This window comes from Oreochromis niloticus, linkage group LG7, assembly GCF_001858045.2.
Source record: "Oreochromis niloticus isolate F11D_XX linkage group LG7, O_niloticus_UMD_NMBU, whole genome shotgun sequence".
Taxonomy (NCBI): Eukaryota; Metazoa; Chordata; class Actinopteri; order Cichliformes; family Cichlidae; genus Oreochromis; species Oreochromis niloticus.
The window spans coordinates 36,765,797-36,783,944 of NC_031972.2; the positions used below are offsets into that span (position 1 = coordinate 36,765,797).

An 18,148-nucleotide genomic window follows, 5' to 3' on the forward strand; every position below is an offset into this window, starting at 1 on the left:
TGAACACTTACATCATCACCGAAGCATTTTATGAGCCTAGTTAGCCCTCCTATGCCGCTCTTGATTTTGTACAGCTCCACGAACCTCTCCATAATGGTCAAGCACAGCAAAAAGGAACCCTTTCAGGTCAACAGATGTAAGACGGGCAAATTCTGCTTCAACCTGAGCAATAGAAGAAGAGGGGTGGAGAGTACAGGCAGAATAAAAAAAAGATTCTTTGAGACCCAAATTTAAGCAAACAGTCATCTGAGGCCCATTAGAGAAAACACAAACACACAAAAGCAAACAAACAAAAAGATGCACTTTACCTGCCGTTCAGCGAACAAGGAAGTTCAGAGAACAATAAGCTCTGTCTTGAAATCTTTTAAAGTAGAATGATTGTGAAAATGACTTATGTGATGTAAAACTTTAGTAAACGTGCGATTAAAAGAACACTGAGTAAAAGGACAAGTAACAGTTTCCTTATTCCTCAGATGTTTACCTTGATGAGCAATACTGTTTTAGTCCAACTGCCTCATTAAAGTTACACAACAGGCTTTTTACATTAAAGCCAGCAAGTCCATTACATACTCCCTTTTCAGATCTGAAATACTGTGCACATTCTGTGTATATGTAGTGGACAGCAATTTACCCCCAAAAAGTGCAAAGTTTGCGAGTCCACCTCATTTAAATGACAAGTCAGATGTGATCATCTAGACCTGTGAAAATAAATTAATGACAAACTTGCAGTTATGGATGTTATTACAACCACAAGAACCTAAACAGTCTGCTCCATTGCTTTTGTTAATGAATCATTTGTTGGTAACACGTCTGAATATTTAGTTTATGCCACCTGCATGTGATCATCAATAGTGCCATATTACTTCTTAAGAAGTACCCTGACACTACAATCTTTATATCATTTGTTCTACAGAGCTATTAAGTTACAATATAATCTGTGGTGTTTCCAGTATGACAAAATGCACAAATTGTAACTTACCATTTGACTCCACTGACAAAAATAAATCCCCAGCATCAAGTTTGGCTTCACAGACCTAAAATAAGTAAAATAAAAATATATGTTATAATTATATTGTTTTCGCCATTTATTCATGTTTGCTAGTTTTCTGCAAAAAAAACAAAAAAAACTTCTGCAGTATACCATGCCAAAAATCAGTGTCTCTGATGCCAATTATTTTATCACTACAGCTCTTTTAGTATGGAAACTCACACAATCTGGTCATACTGATCACAAGAGTTCAAAAATAAGTCAAAATAGTGAGCTGTTGTTAAGCATAAAGCATTTCAGGGTAACAAATAACTGCACAATAGAATTAAAGCAAAAAATAAACAAACTGGAGGACTATCTGATAAAAACTAATATAATGCTGGTTTGTAGACCATATTTTTGTCTCAGTCCTCAGTGCACTCTTGCAGCTTAGCATGCAGCAGTTAATAACAACCTAAGTGATTACATAGGAGTAAACAGATGACAAGCATCGGAGTCCTGCCAAAAAGTTCTTTTTGAACCCAGCCAGTTATTGGAAATATTGCCAAAATGAACTTCCACCAAAATACAACAGCCTGTGAACTTGAAAGAAATTTACAAGTACAGAGACAATATGAAATAAGCTTTATTAATTAGCTGAGTTAGCTTGCTAATATCGCAACAGGGTGAGTGCACAACCTTAAAGCTAGCGGCACAATACTTGTGATTTGGTCAGTGCCACATTAAACCCATAAAAAAGGCCATATGTCAGTTTATTAGCTCAAGTTTGGTCATGACACACAAGCTGGACCTTGTCGGCTAAAGTTACATTAGCTAAAGCAAACATTTCGGTAAAAGAGAAAAACACACATCATGCCATAAATTCAAAACATGTTCCAACTTTTGTAGCTCTCTTTCCTTATAGTTATAACCAATGTTACTCACCTTGAAAGCATATTCCAAAGAAGACGATTAGAAAACGTCCAAGTAAAGTGAGCATGTCGTTAACCGCCAATTCCCCATGATGCACCTCGATAGCAGTCACGTGAGGCAGTTTTGAATCCTGCTGTGCTCAACTTACCCACATTGTCAAGTTCACATAAGTTGCTGATTTAGCTGGACATGAGTTTTCAAGTTAGCTTTTTTTGGTGTAATTGGGACGTTTTTAACTTGTAATTCTATGTTATAACAACAACTTCAGTCATCTATCGTCAAACTGATATAGAATAATATGTTGAAATAACAAACAGCTAGAATTACATTTTACAGTGTACTCCAATTCACTGGAGTATTCTCTTAATGAGGAGAATGAAGTGAATAGAAAACATCTGCATAGAAAAGGGGGCTGGTGTGAATGAGGTAAGTTGTCTAAAGTGCTCAGATAAAGTAGAAAAGCACTGAATAAGAGCCAGTCCATTTACCATTTTATATTTTTGTAGCACCACAGTCATCTGAGGACATCTGAGGACTACACATTAAAAAATAACATGAGCTCTTTTCATCTCTGATGATACAATGCCTGTGAAAAGTATTTATGCCCCTGGATGTTTCACCCTTTCATTGGTTTATTGAATGAAATCATAGTCAATATAATTTGGCTTTCTTTGACCAGAATATCCTAAAAAAAAAAAAAGCTTCTTTCATGTCAATGTATAAACCAAGTTATACTATGCCTGGTGTATTATTGGTTAGTTATGTCACCTGCCTGTTAGTATATTTTATGTGTATTTTGTATTTTATGCTTTATATTTGTATTTATTATTGCTCTTAACTCATTCTGTGAAGCACTTTGGCATGCCTGTGGTTTTTAAATGTGCTATATAAATAAAATTGTATTGTATCAAATCAAATCAAATCACCTTTATTGTCACGTCACATGTGCAGGTACACTTGCACATATTGTATTGTATTGTATAAAAATGTAACTCTGTCCAAGGGGAGCGACATACTTTTTATAGGCATCATAAATGTTCTGATTTAATAGCTTATTCACAAACACATGGTTTCATCCAGTTTTCAAGTATTTTTTGTTTTTGTTTTTTATAAAACAATAGTTTAGGATACACGCAGAAAACTGCAGGTTTAAAAGTGATTGTACATCAAAATGTCAAAATGTAATTTTTTTTAAATTAATCTTTGTTCAGGAGGAAACAATGACCAGTAAAGAGCTGCTTTTGAGGACATTGGAAGAGTTGGGCGATGAAGAATTCAGTGACTTCAAGTGGTATTTGGAGCAGCCACACATCCTGGATGGCCTCCCATCCATCCCAAAGAGTCATCTGGAGAATGTAAAGAGGACAGAAACAGTAGATAAGATAGTACAGACCTACAGTCAGCAGTCTGTGGAGGTGGTGAAGAAAACTTTAACAAAGATCAGCAGAAATGATCTGACAGAGCGATTATCAACCATCAGCACAGCAGCACAAGGTAAACTGCTGGAGAACAGCACATGTCGTCTGGTTATCACTCAGGATCCGACTGACTGGTCTTTACGGCTGATGTTGCAGATGACAGTCGGATAACTTCAATCTGAAAATACAAAGAGTGGATTTATGTGTATATGTTAACTTTTTAATCACCTTAAGACACTGTAGACCTTCAGTTTTTTTAAATGTTTCTTTATCTTTTGGTAGGCACATTGATTTACATATAATGAGATATGCTATGTTACTGAAACTGGCAGTGACAGATTTATTTAAATAAAATACAAAGATTTTTACTTATTAAGTCTCCGTGGAAGAGGAGTTTAAAACTTTGTTCTTTACATGTTCATGTCATACAGATGTGAAGTCTCCACGGCCCATAACACGTTACAAAGAACAGCTTCAGTCAAACCTTCAAGTCAGGTTTGTGTGCAAACAAGAAGGATGGACATCAAAGAAAGATGAGAAGAACCTGGATGACATCTACACTGATCTGTACATCACAGCTGGAGGAGAAACACACACCACCAGTCACTTCAGGCAGATTGAAATGGCCTCTGGAAGGCCTGCAGGAACTGAAATTAGCAACATCTTCACACACCCTTCTGGCATTAAAAAGAATATAAGAACTGTGCTGACTGCTGGGGAGGCAGGAAGTGGTAAAACCTTCCTGGTGCACAAGTTTGTTTTGGATTGGGCTGAAAAAAGAACCAATCAGGATTTAGATCTGGTATTTCCCTTCATTTTTAGTGAGTTGAATTTGCAAAAGGACAAAGAGTACAGCTTTGCCAAACTCATCCACATGTGTATTCCTGAAAGTGTGCACATCAAAGAGGAGGAGCTTAACAGCATCTTCACAACACTGCAGACATCAGGAAACTCAGACTTTGAAAAGAGTGAATACAAACTTCTGTTTGTGTTGGATGGACTGAATGAGAGTTGCCTTCAGCTGAACTTCACTGCCACAGAAAAACTACCTGTTGATGTGACCAAGTCCACCCCAGTTGATGTGCTGCTGACAAACCTCATCACAGGGTGCCTGCTTCCCTCCGCTCGTATCTGGATGACCACATGGCCTGGAGAAGCCATCTCTGCTGATTTTATTGATATGGTAACTGAGGTCAGAGGGTTTACGGAGCTACAGAGGGAGGAGTACTTCAGGAAGAGATTCAGAGATGAGGAGAAGGTCAGCAGGATCATCTCCCACATCAAGTCATCACCAAGCCTCCACTTCATGTGCCACATCCCGGTCTACTGCTGGATCACTGCTACAGTTCTGCAGGAGGTATTGGAGAGCAAAGAGAGAGGAGATCTGCCGGAGACCCTGACTGAGGTTTACACAGAGTTCCTGAATATTCAGATCAGAAATTTGAAGCAAAAATATGGCCCAGAAAAAAGCCTTGAGTGCATTAAGATGATTGCAAAACTGGCTTTTAACCAGCTGGAGAAAAGCAGCCTGATCTTCAGTGAAGAACTAACAGAGGATGAAAGCACTTTCACAGAACCCTTAAAGCATTCAAATGCATTCTTGTGGTTCTTTAAAGAGGATCATCAGCTGAAGAAGGGCAGGAAAAAAGTGTTCAGCTTTGTCCATCAGAGTGTAGTGGAGTTTTTGGCTGCTCTGTTTGTGGTCTCAGACATTATTACTGAAGACAATTTGGCTCAGTCACAGAATTGTTTGAAGAGACCTGGAAATGTTTTCAGCCAAACATATATACCAGAGATCTACAGCAACACTGTTGACAAAACCGTAAAGAGTCTGGATGGACATCTGGACTTGTTCCTTCGCTTCCTCCTGGGCCTTTCACAGCAGACCAACAAACCTCTATTACAAGACCTGCTGCCAACAAGAAGTAGCTCACAGACCATTAGGCTAATAGTAGAACATGTGAAAAAGAAAGTCAGAGAAAATCCATCTCCTGAGAGAAGAATCAGCCTGTTCCTCTGTCTGAATGAGCTGAAGGATGGTTCTCCAGTGGAGGAGATCCAGCAATTCCTGAGATCAGGAACAGTCTTAGATGACCTTTCTCCTGCTCAGTGGTCAGCTCTGGTCTTCATGATATTGTCATCACAAAAAGATCTGACTGTGTTTGACCTGAAAGAATACTCTGGTTCAGAAAAGGCTCTTCTGGGTCTGCTGCCAGTGGTTGAAGCATCTAACAAAGCTCTGTAAGTGGAAGGAAATGCATTGAATTGTTGTGCCCCTTTATCTAAAGAAAACAATATCACTTTTACAGTTTTTCTTTTTTCACTTCAGGTTCAGTTGCTGTAACCTCTCAGAGAGGAGCTATGAAGCTCTGTGTTCACTTCTCAGCTCCCAGTTCTGCAGTGTGAGTGAGCTGGACCTTAGTAACAACAGACAGCAGGATTCAGGCGTGAAGCTGATTTCTGCAGTACTCAATAATCCACACTGTAAACTGCAAACTCTCAGGTTTGTCAGACCAAGTTATATGGTACTAATGCTCTCTCAGCTAAGAGAAGCAGCAAGCGTGAGATGAATAATTTTCTTAGCAGCACATTTACTCTTGGCACACTTCAATAGAACAACTTCCAGACCAATCAGGAATCAGAAAGTCCTGGCAACTGTCAGAAAACCAACAAGGCAGATTCAACACATTATTACTTGTATGCAAATACATGCAAATACCAAAACATATAGGCACTAAATGGGAATGGAAATATATAAACATCATAAACACATTGTGTTGCTAGAGACCCTCCAGTATCTCCTATACAGTGGGGTTTTGAGCTAACTGGTTGATTTATCTTATTACTGCCTCTTGACATATAGGTTTGCTAGGTAAAGCTTAAGCTGAATAAGCACAATTACTATAACGTGGATGTAAACACATACTTGCATAAATCATCACCAGTCTATTGTAGTCTGTTCATTTCAGTCTACTGTGCATCAGCAAAATCAACATTAGCAGCTGACCAAAGTCACTGTTTAAATTACAGGGTACTACCACCACATGGTAATACTCATGCACCGAGAGTGGTATGCAGGTTGAAAGCATGAGCCTGTGAGGCTGAGCTCAGGGTTAAAGAATATTTATAAGATAAGATAAGATAACCTTTATTAGTCCTACGGTTGGGAAATTTGTTTTGTTACAGCAGTGGACAGTGCAAAGTTACATAGAAAAATCAGAGAAAAACACTGGAATAAGATATCAGTAAGATACTGTACACAATAGAATAGAATAAAATAAAATGCTATATATACACACACACACACACACACATACATATATATATATATTTATATATTTGTATATATATATTTATATATTTGAAAAACAACACCCAGCACGCCCCTGCGGGCGGTTTATCCTTCAAGCTCGGGTCCTCTACCAGAGGCCTGGGAGCTTGAGGGTCCTGCGCAGTATCTTAGCTGTTCCCAGGACTGCGCTCTTCTGGACAGAGATCTCCGATGTTGTTCCCGGGATCTGCTGGAGCCACTCGCCTAGCTTGGGAGTCACCGCACCTAGTGCTCCGATTACCACGGGGACCACAGTTACCTTCACCCTCCACATCCTCTCGAGCTCTTCTCTGAGCCCTTGGTATTTCTCCAGCTTCTCGTGTTCCTTCTTCCTGATATTGCTGTCATTCGGAACCGCTACATCGATCACTACAGCCGTCTTCTTCTGTTTGTCTACCACCACTATGTCCGGTTGGTTAGCCACCACCATTTTGTCCGTCTGTATCTGGAAGTCCCACAGGATCTTAGCTCGGTCATTCTCCATCACCCTTGGGGGCGTCTCCCATTTTGACCTTGGGACTTCCAGGTTATACTCGGCACAGATGTTCCTGTACACTATGCCGGCCACTTGGTTATGGCGTTCCATGTATGCCTTGCCTGCTAGCATCTTGCACCCTGCTGTTATGTGCTGGATTGTCTCTGGGGCATCTTTACACAGCCTGCACCTGGGGTCTTGCCTGGTGTGATAGACCCCAGCCTCTATGGATCTTGTACTCAGAGCTTGTTCTTGTGCTGCCATGATTAGTGCCTCTGTGCTGTCTTTCAGTCCAGCTTTGTCCAGCCACTGGTAGGATTTCTGGATATCAGCCACCTCCTCTATCTGCCGGTGGTACATACCGTGCAGGGGCCTGTCCTTCCATGATGGTTCCTCGCCTTCCTCCTCTTTCTTGGGTTTCTGCTGCCTGAGGTATTCACTGAGCACACTGTCAGTTGGGGCCATCTTCGTGATGTATTCGTGGATGTTTCTTGTCTCATCCTGGACTGTGGTGCTGACACTCACCAGTCCCCGGCCCCCTTCCTTCCGCTTAGCGTACAACCTCAGGGTGCTGGACTTGGGGTGAAACCCTCCATGCATGGTAAGGAGCTTTCTTGTCTTGATGTCAGTGGCTTCTATCTCCTCCTTTGGCCAGCCTATTACCCCAGCAGGGTACCTGATCACGGGCAGGGCGTAGGTGTTGATTGCCCGGATCTTGTTCTTACCGTTCAGCTGACTCCTCAGGACTTGCCTGACCCTCTGCAGGTACTTGGTGGTTGCAGCTTTCCTAGCGGCCTCTTCATGGTTCCCATTCGCCTGTGGGATCCCCAGGTACTTGTAACTGTCCTCTATGTCTGCAATGTTGCCTTCTGGTAGTTCAATCCCCTCAGTTCTGACTACCTTCCCTCTCTTTGTTACCATCCGACTACACTTCTCCAGCCCGAATGACATTCCAATGTCATTGCTGTATAGCCTGGTAGTGTGTATCAGTGAATCGATGTCTCGTTCACTCTTGGCATACAGCTTGATGTCATCCATGTACAGGAGGTGGCTGACAACCGCTCCGTTCCGTAGTCGGTATCCGTAGCCAGTCTTGTTAATTATCTCACTGAGGGGGTTCAGGCCTATGCAGAACAGCAGTGGGGACAGAGCATCTCCTTGGTAGATCCCGCACTTGATGGTGACTTGTGCTATGGGCTTGGAGTTGGCCTCTAGTGTTGTGTGCCACATTCCCATTGAGTTCCTGATGAAGGCTCTTAGGGTCCTGTTGATCTTGTACAATTCTAGGCATTCCAGTATCCAGCTGTGGGGCATTGAGTCATAGGCCTTCTTGTAATCAATCCAGGCAGTGCACAGGTTGGTGAGCCTGGTCTTGCAGTCTCGGCTGACTGTTCTGTCTACCAGTAGCTGGTGTTTTGCGCCTCTGGTATTCTTGCCAATCCCTTTCTGTGCCCCGCTCATGTATTGAGCCATGTGCCTGTTCATCTTAGCCAATATGATGCCTGACAGGAGCTTCCATGTAGTACTGAGGCAGGTTATTGGTCGGTAGTTGGATGGGACCGGTCCCTTCTTGGGGTCCTTGGGGATCAGGACCGTCCGACCTTCGGTTAGCCATTCCGGGTGTCTCTCGTTAACTAGCAGCTGGTTCATTTGTGCTGCCAGATGCTCGTGGAGTGCAGTCAGCTTCTTCAGCCAGTAGGCGTGAACCATGTCGGGCCCTGGTGCTGTCCAACTCTTCATACTGGAGACCCTTTCTTGGATATCTGCCACTGTGATGGTTACTGGACCCTGTTCAGGGAGGTCGCTATGGTCTGCCCTCAGATCCACTAGCCACTGAGCATTGCCGTTATGGGTTGCGTCCTTCTCCCATATGTTCTTCCAGTATTGCTCCGTCTCCAGCCTTGGTGGTGCTGTTCTGTTATTGTTCCCTTGCCACTGAGAATACACCTTTGCTGGTTCTGTGGAGAACAGCTGGTTTATTCTCCTGCCTTCTATCTCTCTGGTGTACCTCCTCAAGCGGCTGGCCAAGGCTGTGAGTCTTTGCTTGGCAGTTTCCAAGGCCTCAGGTATGGACAGCTTGCTGTATTTCTTATGCACCTTCTTTGTCGCGCCTTTCTGCAACTCCGTTAGTTGGCTAACCTCCCTCCGTGCTACTTTGATCTTGCCCTCTAGCCTCCTTCTCCATGGAGGGTACTGCCCCTTGTGGCTGTTCAACTTGTAGCCAAGCATCTCACTGATCACTGCTGCCGTAGTGTAGATCAGCTTGTTAGTGTCGGTAATCGTGGTTGTAGGTATCATCCGTAGTGCTGCATTAACATCATCTAGCAGACCTTCTGAGGGTACTTCACGTAATCTTGGTAACCGGCTAGGGGGGGTCCAGGTTTCAAGCTTGGCCATGATCCTATCTTTCAGGTCAGTTCCTCTCGCACTCAACGATCCTTCTCCTATCGCACTTGGGGCTATGTACCCAATCTCGGGTGGGGGTGATGATATCTCCCCCCTGACCTGGCGTCCTGACTCCTCCTTGCCGTAGCATTTATGTTGTACCTCGTCAATCTCTAGCTGTGAGAGCAGTCCCTTCTTTCGAATGTTGGAACACTGAGCTACTAGTTGTTTCGCCGTCATTGTGGATGTTGGGTATCGAAGAATCCATAGGTCCCTCATCCTATTCATGTAACCCCTTCCGCCAGGGTTACTTGCGTAGTAGCATTCCAACAACGTCCTGTTTTCGTCTCTTGCCCACCGATGCCTTCTTGTTCCAGTAGCCCACTTGTCGTCAGGGTGCCCTGGTTCCTCAACACCTGACGCGGACCTTGTTGATCCGGGCGACGTCCGAGCCGGCATGCCTTCATATTTATCTGTCTCGCTCATGTCTGCGGTAGGCTGACTTTAGCATAGGGGGTCTAGCCTTAGGACCCTTACTGGATACAGACGCCCCAGGCAGGAATCGAACTTGCGATCTTCTGCTCCAAAGGCGTGTAGTCTAACCACAGCACTTTCAAATCTGACTACAGTTTTTTTTAACATACTGCCAAATCTGATTAATTAAATTTAAAGTGTTTAAGTACATATGCATAACACAATACCTGACTTCAAGAAATAATAAAATGTCCTGGATCCAATATTTGATATGTTGTCTTACTATTTTGTAATTTAATTTAATCAGTAAATGATTTGGAAAATATTGCTTTCTGCTTTTACTCATATTACATTTACATTCCATCTGTATCGAGTGTATCATTAACATCTGTGTGAAATTTTTTGTTTGGATCCTCAGTTGGCTACATGAGTGAGTGTGTGTGTGTGATGAGTTGTTTTTTTACATTCCTTCTGTTTCTGTTTTAAAGGCTGAATGGCTGTAACCTGTCAGAGAGAAGCTGTGAACCTCTATGTTCCCTTCTCAGCTCCAAGTCCTGCAATCTAAGAGAGTTGGACCTGAGTAACAATAAGCTCCAGGATTCAGGCATGAAGCTTCTCTCAGCTGGATTGAAGAGTCCACACTGTAAACTGGAAACTCTGAGGTCAGGATTCAGCTGTTTAATCAGAGGTTTAACACTGCTACATTAGATTATTAGCATTAGAACAAATGGCACTGTGGCAACATGTAAGGCAAGTAAATGTTGCTGATTGTTTACCACAAATATTTCATAAATGGATTGTAATGTGTTGTTATATCTGCTGCTCTGTTTAAGGCTGAGTAACTGTAACCTATCAGAGAGAAGCTGTAATGATCTGTTCTCAGTTCTCCGCTCCCAGTCATGTAGTCTGAAAGAGCTCGACCTGAGTAACAACAAGCTGCGGCTGTCAGGAAAAAACCTGCATGAAAGCTCTACAAAGACCATTGTCTGGTGAGATTACACATTTGTTGAATGTTTCTGCATTCTCAATTAATACACCTAGGCCATTTCAGTCACAGTGACAGCAGAGACTTCTAAACACCCTCAGGCACTGTTTCTTGCTCTGATAAAAGAGACCTTCCACATTTCTATGTGACATTTGTCATGTGACCACCTTACATGAAGTAAGATTTAGTTTATCAAGTTTGCACTTATTTAGTATTTAGAGTTTAATTTCCAGTGTTTTATAAAGTCAGTGTACACTTATCAAAAGATAACATTATGGCCACTGACAGGTGAAATTAATAACACTAATTATCACTTTATCATCGCACCTGTTAGTAGAGCAAGTGAACATTTCGTTTTCAAATTTGATGTTAGAAGCAGGAAAAATGAGCATTAGTGTTAGGGTTTGAGGGGGTTTAACAAAAAGGCAAATTGTGATGGCTAGATGACTCTGCCCGAGCATTACTGCAGGCCTTGTGGGGTGTTCCTGGTCTGCAGTTGTCAGCTTCTATCAAAAGTGGTCCAAGGAAGGAGGTGGTCTGATGACATACACAACTAGTGAAACGCTTGGACATACCTTCTACTTCAATGGTTTTTCTTTATTTTCATAACGATTTACATTGTGAATCCCCACTCAAAGTATCAAAAAGTATGAATGAACACATGGAATTATCTAGTAAACCAAAAAGTGTGAAATAAATCAAAACATGTTTTATATTTTAGATTCTTCCAAATAGCCAACATTTCCTTTGATTACTGCTTTGCACACTATTGGCATTCTCTCGATGAGCTTCATGAGGTAGTCACCTGAAATGGTTTTCCATCAGTCTTGAAGGAGTTCCCAGAGATGTTGAGTACTTGTTGGACCTTATGCCTTCACTCTGTGGTCCATCTCATCCCAAGCCATCTCGATTGGGTTTAGGTCAGGTGAATGTGGAGGCCAGGCCTTCTGGTGCAGCACTCCATCACTCTCCTTCTTGGTCTAATAGCCCATACACAGCCTGGAGGTGTGTTTGGGGTCATCGTCCTGTTGAAAAGTAAATGATGGTCCAACTAAACAAACCGGATGGGATGGCATATCTGCAGGATGCTTTGATAGCCATGCTGGTTCAGTGTGCCTTCAGTTTTGAATAAATCCCCAACCACCACCATGACACCTCCTCCTCCCTGCTTCACAGTGGGAACCATGCATGTAGAGACCATCCACTCACCCTCTCTGTGTCGGACTCATCAGACCAAAGCACAGATTTCCTCTGGTCTAATGTCCATTCCTTGTGTTTCTTGGCCCAAAGTAGTGGTTTCTTAGCAGCTATTTGACCATAAAGGCCTGATTCTCGCAGTCTCCTCTGAATAGCACTTGATGGTTTTTGTGACTGCATTTGGGGATACATTCAAATTTTTGGCAATTTTCTGTACTGACTGACCTTCAGTTTTTAAAGTAATGATGGACTGTGGTTTCTCTTTACTTAGCTGATTGGTTCTTCCCATAATATGAATTTTAACAGTTGTCAAATAGGGCTTTCAGCTGTGTATCAATCTGACTTCTGCACAACACAACTGACGGTCCCAACCCCATTAAGAGGACAAGAAATTCCACAAATGAACCCTGACAAGACACACCTGTGAAGTGAAAACCATTTCAGGTAACTACATCATGAAGCTCATTGAGAGGGTTTGCAGCACTGCCAACAAAGCAAAAGGTGACTAATTTGAGGAATCTAAAATATAAAACATATTTAGAGTTATTTATGATTTTTTTTCTTTGCTCCATAATTCCATGTCTTGCACCATCTATCTGATGTCTTCAGTTTGGATCTGCAATGTAGAAAGCAGAGATGGGCAGTAACGCGTAATCCGATTACTTTTTTCAAGTTAAGAGCAAAGTAAGGGATTACTATTGCAACAAAGGTAATTAGATTACTGTTACTTCCCCGTAAGCATGCTGCGTTACTGCGTTACTAAATGGTGATTTCGTTTTCGAGAGTGCCTCATGACAATGATGTAAGCGAGTGCGACGTTCATGGCAACAGCTGTGTGTAGATCAAAAGTGGATAATATAACGAGTGCGGGAGAGAGTATGACCGTGTAGCGTTTAAAGCGTGGAAGTACTTTGAGTTTGATTCCGTAAAAAGTGACAAAAACTTTAGTATCCGCTATTCACTGCGTGGAAAGAAAACTTTTTACAGCAAAAATACCCCTAAACGTCCAAGCAAGCACCGAGTACGCTGCCATGGGAATGTGAAATTCACAGAGAAACTCCTGGATTCTTCCACTGACATGACCGCTGCGGCACACCTGCACCAGGGCAAACCTCCGCCTGCCCCACTCCTGCTAAACAGGTGAAAATAGAGCAACAGGACCATGATTTTATTTATTTTCTGCTTTGTTTTACTTGCATCTATTTGAAAGAGTGAGTGTAAACACAAAAAACTATTTTATTTTATATGCTGGAATATGCAGAAAATAGGTTTAAATGTTAAACAAATTTCTTCCAATCAGAGAATGTTGCATATAATTTAATCTTTGCTTGATGCATAAAGTTAAAAGATTAAAACTAATAAAACTAGTTTTAAAAAGAGACTTTTTCGTTTGATTACATTTTATATGATGGATTATTCAGAAAAAGTAGAATTGGGCTGAAAGATCTATCGCTTTATTACCTATTCAGGTTGTAAATCATGTTTTTAAAACGTAACTAAATAACTAAGTAACTAATTACTTTTGAAAATAAGTAATTGGTAAAGTAATGGGATTACTTTTGGGGGGGCAATCAGTAATTACTTACTGATTACTTTTTTCAAGTAACTTGACCAACACTGGTAGAAAGTAGTAAAAATAAAGAAAAAACTGTAAATGAGAAGATGTGTGCAAACTTTTGACTGGTAGTGTATATCTATGTCATTTATATCTTTTCATAGAAATAGTACTCCCTGAGGGCTGTGGCCTCTTTCAGCAGCATAATACGCCCTGCCACAAAGCAAGAAATTCAGGGTTGGTTCAGGAATGTTTTGAGATCCACAATAAATTGACTCCAAATTCTCAAGATCTCAATCCAATCAAGCATCTGTGGGATGTGTTGGACAAACAAGTCAGATCTACGGAGGCCCACCTCAGAGGTTACAGGACTTATTGGATCTGTTGCTAACATCTTGGTGCAGATACCACAGCACACCTTCAGGGGTTTAGTGGAGGCCTTGCCTTTATGGATTAGGACTGTTTTGAAAGCAAAAGGGTGAATGACACAATGTTAGGCTGGTGGTAAATAATGTTATGCATGATTGGTGTTTAGTGGTGCAACGGATCAAAAAACTCACGGTTTTAAGTCACGGATCGGATCAATTTTCAGATCAGCAAAAAAAAGAAAGAAAAAAGACAAGAAAAATTATAATTAAAAAACATTCAACTAAAGACTCATATAAAAACTCATATAAAACAAATTAATGTGCAATATAGGGCAGTAGAAGGTTTTTATATCTACCACTCCGCCGTGATATAATCATGTTCACGTATCTTTAGGTTGCCCTGGAGGTCCACCAATCTCTAGTTAGGGCAACAGAAGATGCCTGGGACAGTTCAGCCATAACTTAAGACTTGTCACTGAAGTGGACGCACAACGGGATATCATAGCGTAATAGACATAGCACAACATTGAAACCATATGTCTATTGTTTGTGTATTTATACACAAACACTCATTTATATATTCAAATAATAGTTGTGGATGATTACTATACAGTATTGCCAACTCCCCAGTAAGGAAAATCGCTAATGGCTGTCCTAAAAGTCGCTAGAAGTCACTAAATGACATCATCGCCTAATTTGCATAATTGCAGCATACTTTGATGCAGTGGCTTCACTCATACGCGATTCATTTGCAGTTTGTACGCGTAGGGGTGAATATCTCCTGCTCTGACATCAGCTCAGGGCAACTGCTGCATGAGGACTATCCTCCACCTGTGAGCGTTTTAGCACAGGCGAGGTGCCCCCAGCAGCACCCGCTGCTTGTTGAGAGTAAGAGCGATACGTACTTTTATGTGAAAAAGTCGTCATAAGTCTCCAATAACACCAGAAAAAGTTGCCAGAATTGTCGCTAGTCGCTTTTTGGAAAAAAAATCGCTAAAGGGGTCTGAAAACTTGCTAAATATAGCGACAAAGTCGCTAAGTTGGCAACACTGTTACTATACCTTTCTAATGTGCCGATGTTGTCTCTTGTTGTTGTCCCTTGCTCTCTTTCCCGCTCGCTCTGTTCCTGTGCTACTGTGAGTTTAACTACCGCCCCTCCCCCCTCTGCTCAGTGCAAGCACAAGGCTCACGTGTGGAGTGAAGCAAAGAAAAGTGCGAGAGAGAGGGTGCGAGAAAGAAAGAAAAGAAACACGGCTCTCAATAAGGAGCCGGCTCGCGTCGTTCACTTCAAAGAACCGGCTCTAAGAGCCGTTTCGTTCGCGACCGACACATCACTAACAGCAGCTGTAATTTCACACAGTACTGAAATATAGGTGCCTTAAAATCCTGCAAGTAATACAGATAATATGAGAGCCACAGACATGACTACTCAAAAACGTCTGTACTGTGATTGTAGCTTCTGATTGAAACTCTGCTTTTTATGCAGGACAAGTAACATCTCAAAGTACAAGGACATCATCTCCAACAGTGATCTGATCCGTTCAGGACCTCCTGCTGTTTACCAACTGAGAACAAAAAAACAGAAGTTTGGAACTCTGACAAGAATGACTGTTGGTGAAAAAAATCCAGACAAGCCAAATAAAACCATCTTACTTGTGGGTGAAACAGAAGCAGGAAAATCTACTATGATCAACGCTCTGTGTAACTACAGCATGGGAGTGAAGTGGGAGGATGAAACCTGGTTTTATATCGTAGAGGAGGAGAAGAAAAGTCAGGCAGAAAGTCAGACATTAGATGTGATCGTGTACGAGATCTTTGGTTTTGAAGATAAAACTCTTCCCTACTCTCTGACCATCATCGATACTCCTGGATATGGAGACATCAGAGGGATTAAACATGACATCATCAGTCAAAGATTATTGGACTTGTTTGGATCAGAGAATGGAGTTCATGAAGTTCATGCAGTGGGTCTGGTGATGAAAATGTCAGAATATCGACTGAGTGACCGACTGATAAATGTCTTTGATTCAGTGATGTCTCTGTTTGGAAAAAACATGGAGAAAAATGTTGTAGCTCTGATCACACACTCAGATGGAAGACATCCTAAAAATGCTTTTCAAGCTCTTGAAGCAGCAAACATTAAATGTGCCAAAAATGAGAAGAATCAGCCTGTTCACTTCCTGTTTGATAACTGCCAGCATGAAGAGCGAACAGAGGAAAATGAAATTGGTTTGGAATTTGTATGGACAGTAACAGAGAGAGGAATGAGAGAATTCACAGCCTTTCTGGAAAAAGCTACAGCTCAAAAACTGATGATAACTGTGGAAGTTCTGAATAAACGAATCAGACTGACAACCTGCATCCAAAACCTGAAAGATAGATTTGGCCTGACTGAACTGAAACAGTTTCCAGAAGGTTTGAAGAAAAAGAAAAATTATAGGAAAAGAAAAGACAATCTTTTGGAAAACCCTGAAAAGGAAATTATCCAACAGACAGCAGAGGAGTCACAGTTACTAAATGAGTCCTACAAACTTGCTGTCAAACTGGATGAGCAAGCTCTGAAAGCTGATTCAGCGTCTACCATTGTCCACTGGGACTTCCTGATTGAGAAGATGAAGGAGAGAGGAGACACAGAGAAGGTCCAGAAACTGGAGGAGATGAGAAGCAGAGTGGATGAAGGATCCAGAGCAGCTCTGCGGTTCAAACAGCAGCTGGGAAAATATTTAAAAATGGACTGAAGAAGGTTCACATTCATTCGTTTTGTAATAGTGTTATATTTTTTAATACCTTAACAGAACTTTGATGCAAATTTAAATGATACAGCAGCTATAATTTTACACGAGTATATGAAGTCCACAGTGTGTTGCTGTGACTGTGCTTTAACCGCAGTGAGGTCGCCCCCTGCTGTTAATGATCAGTACAACAGTGTGTGAGAACAGCTCCCTCCCTCCCTGATATCACAAACTAAACACAAAGTCACTCTGTGTTTTCCACAAATGCATGTGTTTCTGTCACGTGGTTATAATGTTGTTCTAATGTTATCAGTGTGAGCTTTATTCTGCTGCTCCTCTCATGGTGACTCAGTGTCAGTAAAGTGGTTGTGAGACAGTAATATGTCACTGACATGATCCAGAAACAGTCCAACATGTTGTTGTCTAATCAGTGAGTACAGAGGATGTTAGACACTGAACTCAGACACAGTGTAGAAATAGTCAATCCAACTTTGACTCTTCAGTGTTTGTGAAGAGTCCAGTCCTGAAATCTGATCTTCTTTCATCTGACTGATAGTTTGGATTCTTCATGTGTGTTCATGCTCTGAATGACTGCTTGAATTATTTCTGATGACTCAGGCTGAGTGGAAACATTTGGATCCTTTCATGTTGGACTTGATTTGTTCAAATTCTCTATATTCTGTTCTTCCACATGAAATCATCTCCTGCTTGATGCACTTTTCTGTCAATCCTCAATAGAATCTCAGCTTCATTCAGTCAGTCTGCTCAGAGTGTCTTCACTGGATCATCAGATGATTTTCTGTTTCTCTATGTTCATCTTTTCTCTTTGCTGAACCAGCAGCAAAAGAAGATACAAACTACCTTTCACATTTGATAAACATCATCATTAATTCGCTCTTACTTTTGCTGTTTTGCTTCCACCATGATAAAATCACACTTCCTGCACAGCTCTCTCTCTCTCTCGCTCCCTCTCCCTCAGTGTACTTCAAGAACAGTTTCCCATCTCAAATCTCTGTTTTCTGCATTATTCCCTTGCTTATTACGCACCAGTCTACCATTGTGTACAGCGCTGTTGGCCGCTGCTTTTTTCTTTTTCAAAAATGACCTCCAACAAGAAAGCCTCATTTCTGCTGTTCAATACCAAAGAAATTTAAGCTTTTTATTTATTTGAAATATTGCTGTTTCTTAACATGTGTTACTGCATTATCTAAATGTAAAAATAAATAAAACAGCAAGCCATCAATATAAAAATGCAGCATAAACCAAAATAACACATGCTGCACTGCTTTAAAACAACCCGGCTCTGCAAAAACATCAGTCTGTCCACA

The 18,148-nt window shown here is 41.5% G+C and overlaps 1 protein-coding gene across 1 annotated transcript; it reads left to right on the forward strand.

Annotated features, from left to right (window-relative positions):
* Window positions 1-2,290: 2,290 nt before the first annotated feature.
* Window positions 2,291-17,575, forward strand: LOC100700854 (NACHT, LRR and PYD domains-containing protein 3-like). Its single transcript, XM_019362015.2, has 7 exons — window positions 2,291-2,326; window positions 3,112-3,394; window positions 3,750-5,559; window positions 5,648-5,821; window positions 10,472-10,645; window positions 10,817-10,972; window positions 15,575-17,575. Exons 2-7 carry the CDS (start codon window positions 3,121-3,123, stop codon window positions 16,824-16,826), a joined length of 3,840 nt encoding a protein of 1,279 aa, XP_019217560.1. The 5' UTR covers window positions 2,291-2,326; window positions 3,112-3,120; the 3' UTR covers window positions 16,827-17,575.
* Window positions 17,576-18,148: the final 573 nt, after the last annotated feature.